Here is a 22207-nt window from a genome sequence, read left to right as displayed (position 1 = left end):
TTGCTTTGATTTTGTTTTTAGGGATATGTGATTTCCAAAATGAGGGTATATGCCGAGAAAACCTCTCAAGAAAGACGATCGTAAAATTCAACCGCCATACATAAATATTTCAGGCCAAAAAACAGAGTATAAATCTTTCTCTCTGAAAATTGTATTTTCTCTTACTGTCGTATTTTAATTTGCTAATTTATTTTTTGTTTTCAGCTACGATTGTGCTATTTATGTAATGAAATGGCTTAAAATAATCGAGTCTCAAAACATTAAAAAGGAGAAGTATAACTAAGATAATTGCACACAAGTAATTGTGTTTAAAATTATATAACTCTCTATTACTTTACTAAAATAACGGAGTTGATTAAAAGAATATTCCGTTAAACTGTAGGTAGAGGTGGACTACTTTAGAGTTGAATATGCTTCGTAGATTTTGTTTCATGAGATGAATCGAGACAGAGATACAACCATTAGGGAAATCGAATCAATAAGATTGTCCAAGCCAGCAGTATTGTTAAGTCTATATTGTCAAATAAATTCATATGATATTGACAGTCATTAGTTTGAATATTGTGTAGTCTTTGAATAGTTTGAACAGTTTTTGTAAAGTTTGTGAATATTTAATCCAATCTTATTATAAATTATTTTTGCATAAATAAATTGTCGGTGCTGTATTCAAAAGCTGTCAATTGCAAGTTAAAAAAATCAAGAAAAACAACAGCAAACTTGCTAATACACCGAATTAGTTAAATAATACACCCAAATATAACCGGTATACACCCAAATTGAGTAATCACATATTTCCATGGAAAAATCATCCAAGAGTTATGGGAATTCAGAAATTTGAATTGTTAACCTCTTTAGGATTTGATTGTATATGATTGTAAATTTAAAACGAACAAATATAAACAAGACACTAATTTCTAACACAAAGAGCAGCATCTGAAAAATATTAAAAAAAAAGAAAAATGTTAAAAAAAAAAGAATGCAGAAATACACCAAAAAAGTTTATCATTATACCAAAATACTGTCATTATACACCAAAAGTCTATCTCCTGTTGCTGGATCTCTGAACTGATAATTCATAACATGTCCATGATATTGGCTGGAATTTGATTGCACCACTGATGTGCCATCAAAAAAGTTCAACTGAAAAAAATAAACTCACATATTTGCAAAACTATTAACAAAAAATAAACTCAATTATCCCCTGTTTAAAAAACATCACTTTTACCTCGCTTAGAGCTTTCGTTTTCTTTTTCTTTAAGGCATTTGCAATCTGTTTGTCCAACGTTGAACCTAGTCTATTTTTTGGACGTTCTCTTGTTTTCATCCTTGGAGGGCTTTGAAGCTCGTTAACGGATTCCAAGTTAGCATCTTCGTGAGATAACAAACATTTCCCTTTCCTTTTGGCTTTCAGTTCTTGCATCTCAACCACGACGTTATCATAGGCGCGGTGCAGAATGGTGGTGAGCTCCTCGGATTCTGATGTAAATTCGCATATATTTTGCGAACGAAACACTAATTCGTCAAACCTCTTGCTTCTTGGCTCCAACAGTGACTTTTCGTGATTGTTCTTGATGTGTGTGTGGCTCCTCTTTACGTTCTTGCTCCATCGTTCCAATATGTATCTCGGTAACACTTTGTTTACTCGTTCAAAACTTAACACGCTTAGGGCGTGACGGCATAATATCCCTCTTGACTCGAATAATAAGCACTGTCATTTCACTTGGGCTACTACCGAGTCGTATGTAACTGCAAACTTATTGAATGTTGAGTTGAAAACTTGTTCTACAACTTCGTATACCGAATAGTCTAGAGCGGAGTTCGTTGATCTTGTGATGCAATTCACCTTCCCTCTGAATTGTGCTTGGACTTTTCTAAACTTCTGATGAGTGTACACCTGTTGAAACTGGGCTTCTATTGAGAATTTTGTCGTACACAGTATGACGGTGTGAAAATTTGCAGCATCCGATTCTCTCTCTCTTTGCTCCCTGCTTCTGAGACTATTATCGTATTATTTAACGAATTGGATAAGCGAGTTGTTCCACGTAATTAACTTGTTAAAAAAGGCATGCATGCTCTCGCTCCTTTGTGTGCTTATCATCTCGACCCATAAGTGGTGATCGAGGTAAATTAAAATCCATATATGACGGTCTTTGTAAAGCTCTGCAAAAAATATCTAAATCAGACTATAATACACCAAAAAACATGCAATTTACACCTCTGCTGCAGATTTTAAAAGACATTACCTAAAAGTCACTTGTTGTCAACAAGACTATACTTCATCAGAAAATCATTCCAATTCCTATCAAATGATTATTTGGTATGAGAGTTCCAAACAACATGGCTCATTTATTGTTCGATATCTATATGTCCCTTGTAGCCGTTTAATTTGTTTGGAATCTTTTTCATGATGTGTCAAATACATCAACGATGAATTGTTGTGGGCATACAAGCCTCGATAGCCCTTTGCATCGATGCGCATTGATTGGTGAGAATTCCTTTCGGAGTATTTTGTCCCATGCAACGAAGCCAACATTCAAATAACCATTTGAATGATTGAATATCTTCATTTTTCATCAAAGCGCATCCCAGAGGTGTTGACTGACCGTGGTGATTCACCCCGACAAAAGAACCAAATCCAGATTATACCTGAAATAGATTACGACAAAACAGAATTAAAATCGTTAAGTACACCCAAATAATGACCTTCTACACTTAAAAATATCTAATATACACCTATGTAGTAGATTTATAAAACAACATTAATTCAACATCATAAACCAGAACAACATATTACCTGTTTGTATTTTAGGAGGTGTCGAATGAAATAACATCTCCAAAATACTCACAAGCCTTGCTCCTTGCGTCGGCCTAAAAAGCGAGTTTAATCGACTGATCGTCCTCGAATTCAAGCTCAAAAAAGAAATTCTGATTATTCTCTTTCATTCTTAATAAGTATTTCCGGAATTCTTTTGTATCGTCTATTTTCGAAACATTCTGTACTTCTCTCGTGATGTAATTTCTCACGTCTTTTTTTATAAAATTTAACTCGCGGTGACCCCCGACTGCTGCCACAAATAATTGGTAAGTTTTGTTTGGTCTGATACCAGCTTCCTCATTATTCTCTATTGTACGACGCACGGACATGCTTAGTTCCTTGTGCTGTTTAAGCATCTTTGCTTGATTTGCACAGTAAGGATATGAATGATGCAACACAACCTTGGAAATGATCCAAACACCAATATCCTTCAATATGTGTATATAAATTCTTGCGGGATAATTTAATCCCGCTGAGGAGTTTGTCTTTTTTGTCGGAGATATTTTCGATTTTCATTTCCCCTCTCTGCTACATGTAATCAATTGATTCTTAATTCTGTTTTCCTTCTTATTTGTGCTCCGAACTCTTGTAGAAAAACCTGCAGCTTTCGAATAATCCTTGTAGAATTTTGTAGCATCTTTAAGGATGTTAAAAGTCATCCCAACCTTGGGAATAAACTGCTCATCAACATCACAGAAGGGCTGCAAAATACACCCAAAAAGTCCAAATACACCATATTAAAACAAGCATAAACTATAGAATACAAATATAACTATAAAACCATTATAAAAATGACAAAAATCAGATTCATAAATCATCATCAAACAAAAACTAAAACAATTCAACTAATTCAACTAAAAGAATAAGATAATTCACCCTCAGTCAGATGAAAAGTCATAAACTATAAATACACCCAAACTTTCCTAAAGTACACCCAAATATTTCTGATTTACATCCTAAAGTCTTATATAAAATACAGAAAATTTATCAGAACTAGAACATTACATTTAATTTAAACAACGAACAATGAATAGCAAATTTCACAGGCAAGGTTCAAAACATTATTCAGCGGTTCAGCCCCACAATCATAAACTACTAACAAAAATGTTAACTGGAATTAAACCACTCCTTAGGAACTTCATTGGATTCAAATTCAAAATTCACTTCGCTTTGATTCAGCTGACTATCTGAAGTTGAATTATCTATTATCTTCAAAACGATTTTAGAAACAATGAAAATAAAAAAAACGAAAAAAGAGAACAGAGAAAGAAACGCACGTAAATAGTGAAGGAAAACGCAGAGAGAAACACACGAAAGAGATCGAAGAGAAAATACAAGAAAACGTAGAAGAAATTTGAAAAAGAAAAAGTTATATATTCACGCATTGATTAATTGATAAATCTATTAAGGAGGCGCGTAGACTAAACGTATCAGTAAAGATGCGTTTTTAAAGTAAAGAATTTTCAATACTTATAAAACTTGTATTACAAAAAGACTTGTGCGTAGAGATTAATTGTTTTAATATAGATTTTCAGGACATACATGATAGCCAAACCCTCCTTATTATTACACATATTAAATATTAGAAAATTAATGGATTGATGTTAATCATTACGGGGGAGAATCTGTAATGGTTTTACCTTTCTACCGGAAAAGATAAGCTCAATGATGACCCTAATCTATAGCAAATCTCTTATTCTTCATAATTTGGGTACAGTGACATAGGGGTGAGAATTTTCTTTCATCATCATATTGGCTATGAAGACTTCAATACTAGCACTTATTAATGTAGTTATTAATTTATTAAAAAAAATAATTTTGATGTATTTTAAATAAAATGTTTTATATATTTATTTAATTTTATCTTTTATTTTAAATGATTATTTATAAAATAAACATAAAATTAGATGTTTTTATTTTTATGACCTTGCGAAATTGGACTTTGTATAAATTTTGTTACACTAACTATGCCTAAAAATTAAATCCTGTTATAATTATATTATAGAAATCCTAATAAATTCAAAATTTATTTATAAAGTTTATACTTTCAACTCTTAATAATAATGTGTTTACATCTTCCTAGAATATATATATATATATATATATATATATATATATATATATATATATATATATATATATATATATATATATATTACCCATAAATGTTTACAACTATTATTCTCATATTTTTATATAAATAAACTTTATATAAATAAAATTAAATGACTGACTATAAGTTTTCTTGAATTTTTTATTAAATATAGTCTAAAAATATACAAATATTTCTCTTAATCTTTTACTCATTAGCACACACATATAAGAGGAATATTTCTTAATCTGTGAGACGCGGTTAATGGTATTATTTCTTTCAAAAGTTAAACAAAAAACATTAATATGTATAGAAGTACATTTTAAAGTGGAAATAAACCTTTTAAATTATTTAAAAAAAATCTCCTTTTCAATAAATATGTGAATCCCACTAATTACTAATCTAAGTTCCACAACAAAATTAAATTATAAATTTAAATTAACTTAATGATAGAAGTTTTCTACTATCATAATATCAATTGGGTGTGTCTATATATATAAATCCAAAAAATAGTAAATAAATTTCAATCATTACATATTTGTATATGTTTATATATTATTTTCTATTTTTTATTTGTTTTCTATAAAATAATCATCCATTAAAATAATTAAATATTTTATCCCTGAATAATTAAATCAGTTATGATAAAATAATAAAAAACGGCGACATAATCATATTACATAGACAACAAAAATTAATTAAGAGAATCCACTGTTCTTATAAAGCAGTAATAATAGGTTCATGATCCCAAACTGATTCGCGGGAAAAGCTCTGTAGTCCTAAAATTTAGGAAATAAAGTTTCAAGCATTACAATCATCAACAGAATACAGGACAAGAAGCAAATTATAGACACCGAAAAGTCGACCACTAAAGTTTGGTATCAATATTGCATATATTTTTTTTTTTTAGATTTTGATCAAAATTTGGTATAATGCTTAATTATTATATTTTATGTTAAGGACATAATTAAATCTAAACACAAATAGTGGGTATAATATTAAAATCGAACGCATGAGCCCTAATTGAGAATGAATACATCTAAATGAGAATAATTGAAAAATATAATCTGATTTGTTAGTATAATTGATAGTAGGATAACATTGAATCACTTTTATAAATATTAAGGATACAAATAGGACGATTTAAACGTTAGAGATACAAATAAGACTTATCCCAAACGTTGGGGACAAAAACAATACTTTATTCTATCTTCTTCTAAAATTTTAGAAAATACCATAAAATTTAATAGCTGAATGTTACACAAAAAATTAGTCAATATTTAAAAAATTAGCCTTGATGTTGCACTTCTTTTTTCTTCTTTTTTTTTTTCCTTAAAAAAATGAACTACACAATTATGAATAAAGCGAATGGCCAACTATCAAGAAAACTATACAAAAATTGAAAGATTTAAACGTGAAATATAAAAATATCTTAAAAATTTTAAAAGTGACAGAAATAATTAATATTTTTTAAATAAACAATAAATAAAATTTGTAAAAGATACATGCAAAAAAAGGGAAAAAAGTTGGATTTCTTAATATTTTTTTCATTTAAAAATAAATCAACCATTAAAAAAAATCGAAATTGAGAGAGTTATAATTAATCAAACGAGCTATTTCCATATGAATTAACTAAAAAATTTATCATATAAAAAATATAAAAGAAAAATGTATCTAAATTCCTTCGTAACAAAGAGGTTCTTTTCCATTTTTTTTTTTTGGTGTGGTTTATTTAAGAGCTTTTTCATTACATTTTTTGAATAACCCTTATTAGATGTTAGATATGTACAAGACATATTAACTAGGAGTAATTGCCGAAATCATATTCAACTTTTGAAAACGATGACAAAAATAATTCTCATTTTTTTATAAAGGCAGCCGACAAAATGGTTTTAAAATATTATAGAACACGACATAAATAACCAAAATTAATATTTTTGATAAGTGAAAAATAGTTTTTATATTTTACAAACCTCATATAAAATTTATACAAAATTTTGAATTTATTACTTCTCATGTGTCGGTGTTTTATTACCTATTGTTGATTGAACATAACATAACAAAGGTTTTAGCACACACATATAGCTAGGATAGATTGATCTTTTTTTACTAGTTTAAAATCGAAAATTGAACCAAACCAATTCACTCTAATTCATCATTTCGGTTTGGTTAGCTGCATGCAAAAAAACAGAATGGATGGAACATTATGCCAATCGATGAGATTAGATCGAATGAATTTTTCTATTAAAACTGAACAAAATTCGTACCGCAAACATCACTACGATGGAGAGGATACTTCCCATTTTAGTGGGATGTTCCATTTATTATTGTAGGGGTCGTGGGCATTTTGTCGGGCAGGTCTTGAAGTTTTGCCCATTTGGACTTGCCTAAAATGTTAGTAGTCAAATTAAGTTGGGTTAATTTAATGGTTCACTCACTAATTTCTTTAAACAAGTATTGGAAATTTGAATTTTATTTTATGCATGTAGCAAATCATTGGTCAACGACAAACCTAAAACTCAGATCTGTGACGAATTAATATTAACTTGCCAAATCGAAAAATATCGTAAAACACTAATAAATAAAATAAAATAAAATATTATAATAGTTTTCATACAAGAAACAAGATTACAAATCTTTTTGTAGAATTGTGAGGAGTCATACATGGATTAAGAATGTGTTGGAATCTTGGGTTCCAAAAATGATTGTAGAAATGGATTTTAAAATTATAATTCTACTGTAAATATAGTTATCTCTGAATAAGAGAATATTTGAACTTATTTTGAATTGTTAGTCAGACTTATAGCAAATTTGTTTTTTTTGTTTTTTTAATATGGTTAACTAAGATAAAAAAATAATTTTAATTTTTTGTTTTTTTAATATGTTTTTGTTTTGTTGTTTCAATTATTTGAAACTATAAAATTAGGGTTAATTGAATTTTAAAATTTGATTAATTTAAAAGGATATTTTTATCTAATCAAATAAAGAAAAGATGTTTAAGTCTTTTTATAAAATTAAATAAATACATATTTTTTATTTTTATTTAATTAAAAGAGTATTTTAATAAAAGTGGTGATATAATATATATTTAAAAAATAAAAAATAAAATGCTGACGTAAAAAATAAATTTTATATGTCTTATTGTTATTTGTCTTTATTTTAAACGTATCGGTACCTATGAATTTATCATTGTACCGTAATAAACACATATTTTTATAACTAAAAATTCAAACACAAAATAATTTTTTTATAAACTACTTTTAATATAGTCATTTATTATTTAAACTATTTTTTAAAAAGTATTTAATTAAATTGTTAATCAAAACTAAGCCATAATAAGAGGTGAAAACTATTTTCTTACTCTTAAAAAAGTATGAATGTTGATTTAGCCAAGAAGTCTTATATTTCTATGATGATTATTAATCAAGATGTTAACCCCACCATTTGCAATCGCATGTGGCATGCATATGCCTACCACTCACTCGCTGAAGCTAATTAGCTTCAATAAAATCCAAAGCTTAACCCCACCAATTTTAACAGAAACTCACTATCTCTCTATCACTGTCATATTCGTTTTATTCACCAACCACTTATTCAGTTACTTGTATATAATAACCCATTACTCACAAGTCACAAACGTTAACCCACACACTTACACAACACATGCACTTAAGTACATGGCTTCTTCTTCTTCGCTCTTCTTCCTTACTCTCTTTATCTTGTCCGTCATATCCGCCGTTACTGCCTGCCCGCCGTCAGACCGGGCAGCACTCTTAGCCTTCAAGGACGCCCTGACCGAACCTTATCTCGGCATCTTCCAGACTTGGACGGGCAACGACTGCTGCCAGGGCTGGTACGGTCTCAGCTGCGATCCAAACACCCACCGTGTCACCGATATCAACCTCCGAGGCGAGTCACAAGACCTTATCTTCCAGAAGCTTCAACGCACCGGATACATGACCGGAAATATCTCGCCGGAGATTTGCAAACTCACCGAACTTTCCACACTCGTTGTCGCCGACTGGAAGGCAATCTCCGGAGAGATCCCCTCCTGCATTTCATCGTCACTTTCCTCGCTTCGAATCCTCGATCTCACCGGAAATCAGATCTCCGGTGAGATTCCGGCCGACATCGGAAAACTCCGGCGACTCACAGTTTTGAGCCTTGGCGACAATGCCATCTCCGGCAAGATTCCGAAGTCGATCGTCAACCTCGCCGGGCTCAAGCACCTTGACCTCAGCAACAACCAAATCTCCGGCGAGTTGCCGTGGAATTTCGGAAATCTCAGAATGCTGAGTCGCGCGCTGCTGAGTCGAAACGAACTCACCGGTTCGATACCAAAATCGGTTTTTAAAATGAACCGGCTTGCAGATCTTGATTTATCGATGAACCGGATTACCGGTTCAATCCCGGTCCAGCTTGGAAAAATGAAGGTTCTTTCAACACTTAAATTGGATGGCAACTCTATGTCAGGTCAAATACCTTCGAAATTATTGAGTAATTCGGGTATGGGTATATTGAATCTGAGCCGAAACGGGTTCGAGGGTGCGATACCCGACGTTTTTGGGGTAAGGACCTATTTTATGGCACTTGATTTGTCCCATAATAACTTGACCGGTAAGATACCCGATTCGTTATCTTCGGTTCGGTTCGTTGGACACTTGGATCTGAGCCACAACCATCTTTGTGGAACCATTCCGATTGGATCACCGTTTGATCACCTGGATGCGGCGTCGTTTAGTGACAATGATTGCTTGTGCGGAAATCCATTGAAGAGTTGTGAATGAAAAAAAAAAAAAAAATCTATTTTACTTTATCCTATAGTAGTAAAATAACGTGAAATCTCTTGGAAAGTGAAGCAAAGTGTGGTTTTAGATTTGTATTCATGATTTCATGTATTTGTTCTTGTGAAGTGATTTCTACTTATTTTAGATGTGCAAGTTGAAAAAAGAAAAATGCAATGGACAAAAAAGGGTAAAGGAGATGCATGTGCATGCTAGATGGGCATAGGTCAAGATGTTAGATTGGTCTGAATATTCCTTGTGGTGCATGTGATTTTTAGAGCTAAGTAACGTGGAGGATTTGGATGATGTTTCCATAATTGTTTATCACCTTGATTTAAATGTATAATTTATTGTTTTTTTTGTGATTGTTGCTTGATTTTCTTCACTTTCATTCTAGATTCTACAACCAAAGCCATGCATGTTTCCGAGGGAAAAATCATAATTATTAGTTGCCATAAAAATTGGAGAAAAAACTATGTTTCATCCACATGATACTTTTCAGATAACATTATTTTTGTTCTCAAATATCCTGAACATCACTTCTTCATTCATGTGATCGATTAGGGAAGTTTGTAGGAATGGTCATAGAGTTACGGGGACAAGTATTCCTTTCCATGCTTCTATTTTTGTTAAGAAAAATACTCATATTTTCTTTTTATTTGTCATAGGTCTTTATTTATCAGTTTTTTGTGGGAAAGGCTATTTTTTTTGCGGATATATGTGAATATTAATTTATTATTTTTAATTTAAAAAAATTACAAAATAATAAAACATAATACAAATAATCTAACATAACCTGACTTAACAGATAAGGATTAATTTTCTCTTTTATTGCTTAAGATGAAAAAAAAATTCTCTATTGTTTGATTGAAGAAATAAAAACCAAAATTTTTTGGATGATAGAAAAGAGCAGAAGTAGAATTTTCCATTGCAGATAAAATTTAATGTTCCTCTCCAATTCTCTTCAAAGGTGAAAAAATTATTCATAACTATTCTCTGTTTAAAAAACTTATACAACTTAAAATGAGTATGATTATGGGTTTTTGGATGAGTTAAAGTGGATATGAAATTTTTATTAGAGAAGAAAGTTATTCTAACAAGAGTTAGAATTAGTTAACCAATTTCATGAGACTTTTAAGTCAATCAAGCTAACAATTAAGAGAGATGATAAAATTATATGATTAATTTAATCAAGTTTGATTGATTTAGTAGTTAGTTCACTAGTCCAATTCATTGGCCAGCAGTATACCTTTAAATGGAGTACCCACTTTAACCTACAGGATTCGAGGATACCATAAGAGACCAAAAAAAATTATTTAACTAACTTTTTTGTATAGGTTTTGCAAACAGAAATACTTCCGAAGCATATAATAAGTTATAGTTTCATTAGTACCATTTGAAGAGGCTTCGTTCTACAAAGAGTTGAGTTGTTTGCTTAGTTTACTTTGGCTGGCAGGGTAAATACCAAGAAAAAATATGTAGATTATATATTATTGATCAAAATGATAATATGTATGTATTATATAATAGGGTTGTTGAAAATATCTTTTACTTGTTTTTTAGTTGTGAATTTATTTAATAGGCGTAGTGTGTTTTGGTTGACTACATTTGATAGACTATGGTATGTTCCAAGTACACTTAAACAACACTTTAAAAGTTGGTTGAAATGTCTGGTAGAAAAAATGAGTAAAAAAGATGGTGGATTGAATTTTTCGCAGCCATCTAAAATGTCTGATTAGAAAAGAATGATAGAATCTTCAAAACGAAGGTTCAGTGTTGTAGAAACAATAAATAAGTCATTTACAAGCAATGACGACTAGAATAATGTTGAACCTTATGATTATTGATGACAATGCCCAAAATAACTATGAGTTAAATTTTTTAGTTTGTTTTTTAGTAGTTATTTATTGTTTTTATTCTCTATGTTTCATCTTGTTGTGTTGAGCTTCTTTATTTCTAAAAAAAGAAAAAAATTTAAAACTAGTGGTTGGGTTGTCATCTTTTTTCTCTGTCGCTTCCTTCTTTACAATGAGATATCCTGTTTTGACTGTGAATTCTCCATCCCTCCTGTGCGACCACCTTAGAGTATCTTCTTTATCAAGCATGCTTACCAGTGTTTGAAGGACCTTTTCTCTTATAAAATCTGGGAATAATTCCTGAACCTTTGTTCTGTTACAGTTTCCACCTATATCAGCATGTCTGATACCTTGCTACATCAGAATGGCGTCTTTCTAACGGTTGGCTTAATCCGTGAATCCAGTTATCCTCCCATATGTTAATATTAAACTCATTTTCTACACTCCATTTTCCGTTCTTTTTAAGAAAATTTCCTCCTTGTAAAATGCTACTCCATGTCCAAGTAGCTTTCTTCTTCTTCTTTGCCTCTCGAAAGTCTTCCCCAAGGAAGTATATGGCTTTGAAGATTTTAGCCCACAACGCATCCGAGTTATTTGCTAGTCTCCATGCTTGTTTAGCCAACTGTGCTGTGTTCTGATGACAGAAATCTTTGAAGCCTAAACCCCTTCTTTCTTACTCACGTATAACTTGTCCCAACTTCTTCAATGAATCTCCTTCTCTTTACCCGTAGATTTTCATTAGAATCTTACTATCTTTGAGCACAGCTTTCTTTAAAATTTCTTAAAGAATCTAAGGATACTCGTGGCATAAGAAGGAATGACTTGAATTATTACTTTGATGAGGACCTCCTTTTTTACTTGATTAAGAAGGCTTTTCTTCCACTCCTCTATTTTTTCGGTCACTTTTTTTTCTATCTATTCCAAAGATTTATTTTTTGATCTTTTCTATTGCCTAGCATTTTTAGGCATTTTTCGGGGTTGTCCCAAGTTAGAATGCCTAAAATGTCTTCTATGTTTACTCTGGTCTATATTGAGACTCCTTATCCAAAAGTAATCCTTGATTTCTCCAAATTTATTATTTGACCAGATGCTATAGTGTAGGTGTTTAGAATTTGTATGGCTCCTGAAAATATAATACGATTATCAACGAAGAGAAGGTAAGTGAGCGCTAGGGCTGTATGAGCCAGTTTAACCCCTTTTATTAACTTATTATTTTATGCATAAATCATTAAAATAGTGAAACTTCAGATGCTATGATAAATAGATAAGGGAATAGAGGATCTCCCTGTCTAAGTCCCTTTTGAGGGATAACTTCCTTAGTTAGGTCTCCATTGATCTTGAACCTGTACTTAACTCCCCTTATGCACTTCATAACTAGCTCTATCCACTCTTGACTGAATCCAAACACTTTCTGAACCTCCTCCAAAAAATTTCATTCCATCCGGTTGTAAGCCTTGTTCATATCAACCTTAATAGCCAGTTCTTGGGAGTTTTTCATGCCCTTCTCTGTAAGAGCGTGAAACGCTTCTTGCACTATGAGAATTTTGTCTTGGATAAGTCTCCCTCCTATGAAAGCACTTTGAATCGAAAAAATAATGTCTTCCATAAACTTTTTTAACTTGGTAACCATAATATTTGAGACGATTTTGTAGATAAAATTGCAATAGCTGATCGGTCTAAGGTGATTTAGACTCTAAATTTGTTTTGTCTTTGATGCCATGACTACGTGAGTGTGGTTCACTTTCTCCGACAGTTCACTATTTTCAAAAAATTTTCTGACCACTACTCCTACTTCTTTCCTTAAATCCCTCCAGTGTTTTTGGTAGAATTGACCATTCAACCCATCTGGTCCTGGAGTCCTTAGATCATTCATGTTGAAGCCGCTTTCTTAACCTCTTCATCTGTGACTTTTTTCAATAGTCTTTCATTCATATAATTGGTGACTCTAATAGATATTTTATCCAGGAAGTCCCTCACGTTTACCGAACCTTTGGTAGTATAAAGGGATTTAAAATGCTCATCAATGAGTATTTCTCTTTCCAACCTCGATCTTTAACCTCAGTATTTCTTTTTTCTTTTTCACCGTTCAATTATTTGTAACTTGTCTTACTATTTGTCTATTTCTCTATCAACTCTTTTTTTTTGATCGAGTGGATTGAACAACCCCATATCTTAAGCAGTACATCCATGTTTCACACACTCACATAACACACTCACACACTACCATGGATAATATGAGTTTTTAACCAACACTCAACTTCAACTGAGATTTAAATCTGGTGCACTTTTTAGCAAGACAAACATAGTTACCACTAAACCAAACCTTGCGATGCTCTATCAACTCTTAAATTTATCTTTGCTCCGCTTCTTGAGATATGCCCTATAAGTGTTCAATATCCCTAAGAACTCACCCCATTCCCCTTGCTTGTCCAAGCCTTTTGGCCCAAGCTCTTCTTATGATGTCTCCGCATTCTCCCTCGTCGTTCCAGTAGACTGGCCTCGTATTTAAACATTTTCTGATTAAAGAGTATTAACTATCATCATCAAAAAAAAAAAAGAGTATTAACTATTAAGAAACTGGGTCTTTCACAATAAAATTTTGTTCATAAAGCTTAGAAAGCCATTTTAAAGTTTATGACAATGACTCCGTCCAATTTTCCTTTTTTTGTGCAAAAAATAACTATTAAAGGTTATGACAATGACCCAGCCACCACGAAAGTTTAAACTTGCTTTTTTTCACAAAAAAAAATAACCAATGTGCTACGTTTTAGGGTCGGGCAGCGAGGGTGGAGAGCTGAGCGAATTCGGTTTCTGGGATCTGGGCCTGGGCGGGTTCGGGTTCTGAGTTTAGGGCCGGGTCAGTCTTCTGGCCCATGTCCAAGTAAAAAAAAAAAAAGAAAGTTACTAAAATCTCTCTTTTAAAACTATCTAAATATCACTTTTTATATTACTATAATTAGTTATAATTAAAAATAAAATGACAAATCAAATTAATCAATTACCAGCTTAGCAAAAGAGTGATACTTGAAAAATGTTTAAAAATTAGGCTGTCTTTTTAAAAATAGAAGATTATGTGTAATTCAGTATAATAGTTAATGTGTTTTTTTCTAATATAGATTTTAATTTTTTAAAATTTTAAATAACAAATTGGGCCTTTAAATTTATGTTGAAATATTTTTGTTTCACCGTAAAACATAGACGATCTGATTTGCACATTTAAAACTTTTTTTAATATTAAAATACAAATTTAACTTTCAAATTTGCATGTTTAAGAAAATTTAAAATATAAAAAAAATCTAAAGATCAGATTTGCATGTTTTTTTTTAAAAAAAAAAGTCACATGATCTTCACAAAAAAACACCAAATTTTAACATTGATGAAAAACACCACTGGACAACACCAAAATAAAAAGTGTAAAAAATATAGTATTTTGATAATGAGTTTCAAAAAGACTCATTAGTAAAAAACCCTCAAACTTTGACACCATAGTCAAGTTTCCTGCCCTCATTTTCAAAAAACGAAAAAGAAAAAGAAGAAAAATAGGTGTATATCTAAATAAACAAGGCAAAAATAAATTAGTTATAGGAATAATTCAAAGCATTTCGATACCCGTTACAAGAGTGTAGTAAAACGGATAAATTTATCTTCTAATAAATTGGGGCATGAGGTTTATTTGTTACAAGGCATCTAATACTATTATTAGTATAAGCAATGCCTACAAAATATGTTTAGTACACTAGAATAATTTTGTTTACACAAATTGTAGAAGTCATTGCTCTTGCAATCTGAAAGGTTGCTTCTCAAATTTGAACTTGTATTCTCGTTTTTACGAGACCAAGTTGCTTATCACTCGAACAACAACTTGCTAATTAGTAAGCTAGATTATATACTTACATTTCAGATTCAAATCCAATATTCCAAAATCCTTCAGGAGTCATAGGTGGAACATACCTATATCGATGCCTAGAAACACCATCATGATGTTCACAGCGGAAATTCTGCTCACTTACATCATGGTCCTTACCATCAGCACTAGGAAGAACAGCTTCATAGAACTTCCTACACTGTTTGCATTCAACTCCTTTCAAATTTTCACGCTCGGCTTTCTTTCTCACCGGTTCAATGTACTTGAAACTCCTCTTGTTGACCACTTGAATTGAAGATTGCTTCTTTAGGGGACTGCTTCTAAGATTCAAATTCTGTGTTTCATCGTCTGAGCTGTTCATGACAATGTCTTCCTCAATTGGATTTGGGAGATCTTCCTTAATCAACTCTCTATTCAAATTTTCTCTCACATTCTCAAGTGGTGTATCAAGAAAATCATCATGGAGGTCAGGACCTGCTCGACTTTGATGTGCCCGGGTCTGCCGCCAAGAAGATGCACGCCGTTTTGTACCAGATACAGAAACCGGTTTTGTGTTTGACGGACATCTTGGGACACGAAAAATGGAAGGAGGAGGACTCAAATCGGCCCCTCTAGCATCTTCCGATATCTTCTTCACTTTGATTGTGTCACAGGCAGCAACAAACACATCAGGATTTGTATTCTCTAGACCTAGTAAAAATAGGTAGTGGATGATCTGTTATTAACCTATATTGTACTTTCAACACAAATCTATGCAAGTGACTCAATTCAACACAGACTATCAGAGTTAGGGCCATCCCATACCAGACAGCAACATGGGATCAGAGATAGGGAAAATGGGTGGAGATTAAATTGAGGCAGTGTGTTTTACAAATGGTGAAGGTGAGAAATACAAGGGATAACCATACTGCAACAGACAGTAAATATAGTTAAGTGATGAGTTTAGTAACGAAAATGAACACTCATTCAACACACTAAAATCACAATATATCATTTAGCAAGCAAAATCCAAGCAAGACACATACTTGCATACATATTGGTTGGAGCAAAGACTAGATCCAAACAGACAAGGAAATATTAAGACCATGCAGATACTTAAGTAACAAGAGCATAGAAGCATCCTGCGTTACGCAGGGTCTAGGAAAAGGCCGCACCCAAAGGTGTAACATAGGTAACCTAACTTGGAAAATGAATTAGTGGCTTATCCATGGCCTAAACCTGTGAACTTGAGATCACAAAAAAGCAACAAGGACTATTGGAAATTTACCTTCCATGTGTTCCTCCGGGATTTCACTCTTCACTTTAGCTGCTTTGCAAGCATCCTTGGAGGTATCACAGTTCTCAAATGCACCATCTGCAACCACATGCAATAACTGATTGTTCACTTTGAAGGAGACAAAGACACCAGATTTTAAATTGCAATCTGCAATTGCCACTGTAGCTACAACACTAATAATTTCTAAATTCTCCACTGCCACAGTTGCAGCACACACAAATCATAAATTCACTAAATATCTCTCAGTAACTGTTTGTGCTGATATATCAGTGTTGGACAAAACGTCAGTGTAATATTGTTTATCAGTTGGTAACCGAAAAAATAATCAGCCGTTGACATGTCTAAGACTCTCAGTTACTGCAACACTCACTTCTGATCAAAAGGTTACAACTCAGTCCACTCTGTGTATCCAACTTCTGAATAAACTCTCTCAACCACTAATGCCTCTTATCAGTGTCCCATTTCAAATCATCTTCAGGCCAACCTTTTTCTCCTCAGTACAGTGCGTATATCTCATGGAAGTCTCTTCTCATTATTTACCTCACTTCTATACTCAGGCAGCAAGATATCCTAAGTGAAGATTTGTTATGAAAGAATAACTTGACACCTTAGAAAACTTGAACCAATAACTCATTGAAAACAATAGTCTACAAATGCAGATACAAAATAAGTATAATATAATGGCTCGGTTATCCCGTTGAACAATTGTTCATGGAATTTGTGACTACCATTTTACTTTGAGGTTTCAAACATTTAAAGCCAGTCATTATATCTTTTTCAATGGAGCAGGCCATTCTTCTGTAGTTCTCTCATTCCTACTCAGTTGAACTCATTTCTCAATTTAAGCATGCTCCCTAACAGGCATCCAATGAAGCTTAACAATAGAGTATTTCCTAGCCTTTGCAAAGTAAATATACACTTTCACATGTTCAAGACACTAGATTCCTTGATGCTAAACCGGCTGTTGCATTACTATGTATAACAGAATCCGAAACTCAAGATCTAGCCCTTTTTGTGATGATTCTTGGTATTGAAGAACCACTAGCAGAGAAATATTTGATTGTAACCAAACCAGCCATTACGTATGCAATTAATATGCCTGGTCAATTCATGTCTAAGACTAGAACAACTTACTTTCAAGTTGTTCACTTCCTGTTATGTGTTTTAAGGACATCCTTGGCTAAGGTTATTATTTTCTCTTTGCAACTATCTTCAAGCCTATGCAGATACTTGGTTAAGATCACAACATAGTATTATCTTTGGCGATTTCCTCGTCTCTTAAAAATCATAAAAGAAAAGACCATTACTATATCGTCTGATGAAACAGAGAATTCTTCCTTAGGAGTCTAAGCCATTAAGATACTTGGTTAAGATCTTTACTTGCAGAATTAGGCTTGACAATTGACACTACAATGGCTTATTGTGAGAACCAGACAGCTATTCACATGTGTGATGTATCCACAATCCAACATTTTATGAATGTCCCAAACACATTTGAACCGATCACCATTTCATCTAACAAAAGTACATTCAACATCTCAGCAAATTGGTGCATATTCCTCAGCACATCAATTAGTTGATCTATTAATTATGCTCCTGCTATTGAAAATATCAAAATTGCTACTCAATATGGGAAAGAGCAATATCCTCATTCCATCTTGTGGGACAGTGTCACACTTGTATTTTGGTTAGAATTTATTTAAGTAGTTATCTATCCCAGTTATATTTCAACTTAAAAGATTGATGAAATTTTAACTACACTTTTTATAGAAATCAGTATAATATGCCAGTGTAGAAATTAGCAAACAAAAGTGATGCATGGAGGCATAATTTAGCATAAACTGATCCTGAGTGAAGGCCAGTTTGTACCAGAGAAACACGGAATCAGAGACAAGAAAATCTAGAAAAGGATAATATAAATAATAAACACATATATATAGATTGTCTAACCAACTTCTAAACAAACGCCCACTCAATCTTCTGACTACCTCCTATTATGACCTGTAGCTAACTTAACACTAACATAGTGTAAAAGAAAGCAATGTAAACATTATGGGATGATGGATTGCTTAACAAGAAAATGAATAACTTCTCAACTCTTCACTATCTCAAATCTCAATGTAGAAAGCCAATAAAGGTACTTTCATACATATTGATCGAAGCAACAACCAATTTTCTCATTCCAAATGATATAGCAAATATTAACACCATGCAAATATTAAGAGTCCGGAAAGATAATTTAATTTACCTCCCAAGTCTTCTGGGATTTCATTCTCCACCTTAACTGCATTACAAGTATCCATAGAGGTCTCTGAGTTCTCCACAACTGCAGTTGCAGCACAGACAGACCATGTTATAGTAACTGAAGAACTGTCTTTGTAACTGTGCTGCCATGTCATAGCTAGTTAGAATGCTAGTTCTATGCTCTTTTTTTATTGGGGAAAAAACCAAATAAACAAACGAACTTAGTAACAGAGAATGATTAAATGCTTGGCTAACACTTATTTCTGATTAATAGAATGCAAGTTACTCCAGAAAAATACACTCTTTTCTTCAATTTCTTCTGTTTTCAATATTTTTTTTCTGCTTACTTGTTTTCAATCGACACAGCAAATTTGAAACTCAAATGTTCCTTGTTTATATTTATATTTTAAATACTTCATTGTATACTATGCTTAATATTGTTTGCATGGTAAAAAGAAAATTATATTTAACATATAATTACATTGAAAAATGTAAAAATGACTAACATATTGAAACGAGAAATTCCTTTAGAGTAATGAATATTGTGAAGTAAGGTGTAACAAGAATTTTATAAATATTTATGCCTTGATCACATTTTCTAAAACACGAACATATTAAAATAGAGTTTAATTTTGATGGATTCGACCATGTATTTTAAACAGTCACATACGTTTCCTTGAATGACCATTCACGCTGTTAATGTAAAAAGTATTTATTTTTACTAATTCGCTGTTATGAATTGAATGCACCTGTAAAAGTCATAGTGCATCAAAATTAAATTCATTAAAATATATATATATAAAATAAGTGAAAACAAACAACAGTACCATGTTGGGTGATAGGAAACTTAAGCTTACATAAATCTTCAGATTTGTTTTGCTGAATCATGTTTTCCTCGGTGATCCCAACCTTCCGGCGAAGGTAATTGTGCTGAGACTTAAGCTTCTTATATGCCTCAACCAAACGATTCTTCTTCGTTCTCTCGCCATTTAGCTTTGATTTCGCATTCTCCAATCTCTCACTCATCTCCCTGCACGAGCCCTCAGCCTTGCTAACCCTCTCTTCCAAAACCCTAACCTTCTCGGCGACACCCTCATTCTCCAACCTCAATTTCTCGCGATATTCTCCAATCTCCTCAACCTCCCGAGATCTATCACTCAGCTTCTTCTCCAACTCACCGATCTTCTCCAAAAGCACCTTCTTCTCCCTCTCAAAACCTTCAATTTCGTTCTGCCGCGACTTTCTCTTCTGGCAATCTCTGAACTCCCTCTCCCTCTCTGCCACCTCCAGCTCCTCAATACGGTGCCGTTTCGCCTCGTTATCGACGCGGAGCCGGTCGAGTGTGAGCGAGAGCGCGTTCTGCTTGTCCTTATGGATCTGGAGAGATTCAAGAATGTTCCGAAACGAGTTGGAATTTGATTTTAAATTGGGGAAGAGGAGAGTGCAGAAGATGTGCTCGATCTGCGCGATTCGCTCTTTCGCGTCTTGGATCGACGCGACGAGGACGGTGCTGAGTCCGAAAACGTCTTTATATTTGGGCTTGTCGTCGTCGCCGCCGCCGTTGGGAGGAAGAAGGTGTGGCGGCGATGAGTTGAGGAGAGGGTCTGTGGGTAGTTCATTGAAGGGTATTTCGGGTATTTCCATTGTGAATTGGATTCCGAAAAATGGAAGAATGATGGAGACGTAGGAAGAGATTCAGAGTTGAGAGTGTGGAGACTACTGAAGTGCAGGGAAACCCGCGCGGGTATTTTGTGCTTTTCATTTTCAGTTTTGAAAAAATGGGTAGCGTGGCGCGGAAGGACCAGGGCAAGATGTTACTTTGCTCCTAGCTGCTTGCCGGTGAAAAAAAAGTGAATTTTGAATATAATAAAATAATATATTTACGGATAATTTTTTATATTTTATTATTTTAAATTAATTAATTACTAAAAAATTGAACCGATTTACCTAATTAACTGATTTATTGTTAGTTGATTTTCATTCTAAACCAAACTAATTTGGTGACCTATTTCTAATTAACTGAACTGATTCTCAATTTTCAATTCGGTTTTTAAAATATTAATTTTTGCATAAATAACTTTTTTCAGAAGAAAAATAAAATTTTTTTAAAGAAGTTTTAAGAGGTTTTCTTTTTATGTTTTTATTTTCTCCTCTATAAAGCGTGATCTTTTTTAGGGGTGTCAAAAATCCCCAGGAGGCGGGGATCCCCGCGGGGACCGCCCCGAATGGGGCCTTGATAGTGGGGAATTTTTCCCGTGGGGATGGGGATGGGGAGCGAAATTACCCCGAGATAGACGTGGGGACCCGAGCGGGGATCCCCGCCCCATCCCCGATAATTCCCCGAATGTTTGAAATTTCTTAAATAACCTTATTTTATTTCTAACATAGGGGTTTTTTAGTAATTTCACCAATTAAAAAATCTAACCTTATTATTCAGTCTTCCCTACTCACTGTGTTGTTTGTTGTGTCATCTACTCTCTATTCCCGATCCCAACTCTCTTCCATCTCCACTTTGTTCAAACTCCAAAACTCTCACAGCACCATACGCTATTCTCTCCCACAGCCCCAACTCTCTCCAGTTTCCACTTGATATTAAAGACTATTCTTATTGTTTTTTTTAGAATGGAAATTGTATTTTAAGATTTTATTTTATGGACTATAATTTACTATGTTGTATTTGTGGACTTATAATCTTGGATAAGATATGTTTGTGTGTTTGTAATAGTATTTTCTAGTTTGTTTTTTATTTTTTTGATATTTTTTACTATAATTTTCATATGAATGTTAAACATAAGGGAATGGGGAATGGGGCCCCGCGGGGAATGGGGATGGGGACAATTATCCCCCCACGGCGGGGATCGGGGCGGGGATGGGGATTAATTCTAGGGGCGGGGATGGGGAGCAGGGAGGCATCCCCCGCCCCCGCCCCGCCCCATTGACATCCCTAATCCTTTCTGGATTTAAATATTTTTTAGTATGAATTCAAAAATATTTTTAAAGTGTAATTTATAGAAAAAAGTAATGATTTAAAAGAATAATAACACTTTTGGATAAGATACCCTAAAAGAATAATAACACTTTTCGTCGGAAAAACGAATAAAATTCGACAATAATTTAATTACAGTCGAAAATGATAAGACCTCGTTAGTAAATGTTTACTGTCAGAATTTTTTCATCCGACGGTAATTACCGTCTGATGTTGTGGTGAATTATCAGCTCGAAAATTAGTTGGTTATTGGCGGATTCTTTCGCAGTATTATTAGTGCCAAAAAATG

At 33.1% G+C, this 22207-nt stretch overlaps 2 protein-coding genes across 5 annotated transcripts; one reads left to right on the top strand and one right to left on the bottom strand.

The window, feature by feature from the left end:
- The first annotated feature begins 8490 nt into the window (after nucleotides 1-8490).
- LOC112707712 (uncharacterized) lies at nucleotides 8491-10051 on the top strand. Its single transcript, XM_025759616.3, has one exon. It carries the CDS (start codon nucleotides 8585-8587, stop codon nucleotides 9692-9694), a length of 1110 nt encoding a protein of 369 aa, XP_025615401.1. The 5' UTR covers nucleotides 8491-8584; the 3' UTR covers nucleotides 9695-10051.
- A 5096-nt stretch (nucleotides 10052-15147) lies between these two features.
- Nucleotides 15148-20775, bottom strand: LOC112707711 (protein gamma response 1). 4 transcript variants are annotated; one of them, XM_025759611.3, is made up of 4 exons: nucleotides 19760-20775; nucleotides 18937-19014; nucleotides 16680-16766; nucleotides 15148-16102 (listed from the first exon to the last, which is right to left on the bottom strand). In XM_025759611.3, exons 1-4 carry the CDS (start codon nucleotides 20574-20576, stop codon nucleotides 15438-15440), a joined length of 1647 nt encoding a protein of 548 aa, XP_025615396.1. In that variant the 5' UTR covers nucleotides 20577-20775; the 3' UTR covers nucleotides 15148-15437. The 4 variants fall into 4 exon arrangements, with proteins under 4 accessions (XP_025615396.1, XP_025615397.1, XP_025615399.1 ...); XM_025759612.3 differs by having other exon boundaries at nucleotides 19790-20775; XM_025759614.3 differs by lacking the exon at nucleotides 16680-16766.
- Nucleotides 20776-22207: the final 1432 nt, after the last annotated feature.

Source organism: Arachis hypogaea, chromosome 8 (assembly GCF_003086295.3).
Source record: "Arachis hypogaea cultivar Tifrunner chromosome 8, arahy.Tifrunner.gnm2.J5K5, whole genome shotgun sequence".
Taxonomy (NCBI): Eukaryota; Viridiplantae; Streptophyta; class Magnoliopsida; order Fabales; family Fabaceae; genus Arachis; species Arachis hypogaea.
This window is presented reverse-complemented; position numbering and strand designations above follow the sequence as displayed.

Coding starts and splice junctions, on each gene's coding strand:
- LOC112707712 (XM_025759616.3), top strand. CDS start 8,585: ATGGCTTCTTCTTCTTCGCTCTTCTTCCTTACTCTCTTTATCTTGTCC.
- LOC112707711 (XM_025759611.3), bottom strand. CDS start 20,576: ATGGAAATACCCGAAATACCCTTCAATGAACTACCCACAGACCCTCTC. Junction 16,767..18,936: donor AATCCCAGAAGACTTGGGAG/GTAAATTAAATT, acceptor ATGTGGTTGCAG/ATGGTGCATTTGAGAACTGT. Junction 16,103..16,679: donor CCCGGAGGAACACATGGAAG/GTAAATTTCCAA, acceptor TATTTTTACTAG/GTCTAGAGAATACAAATCCT.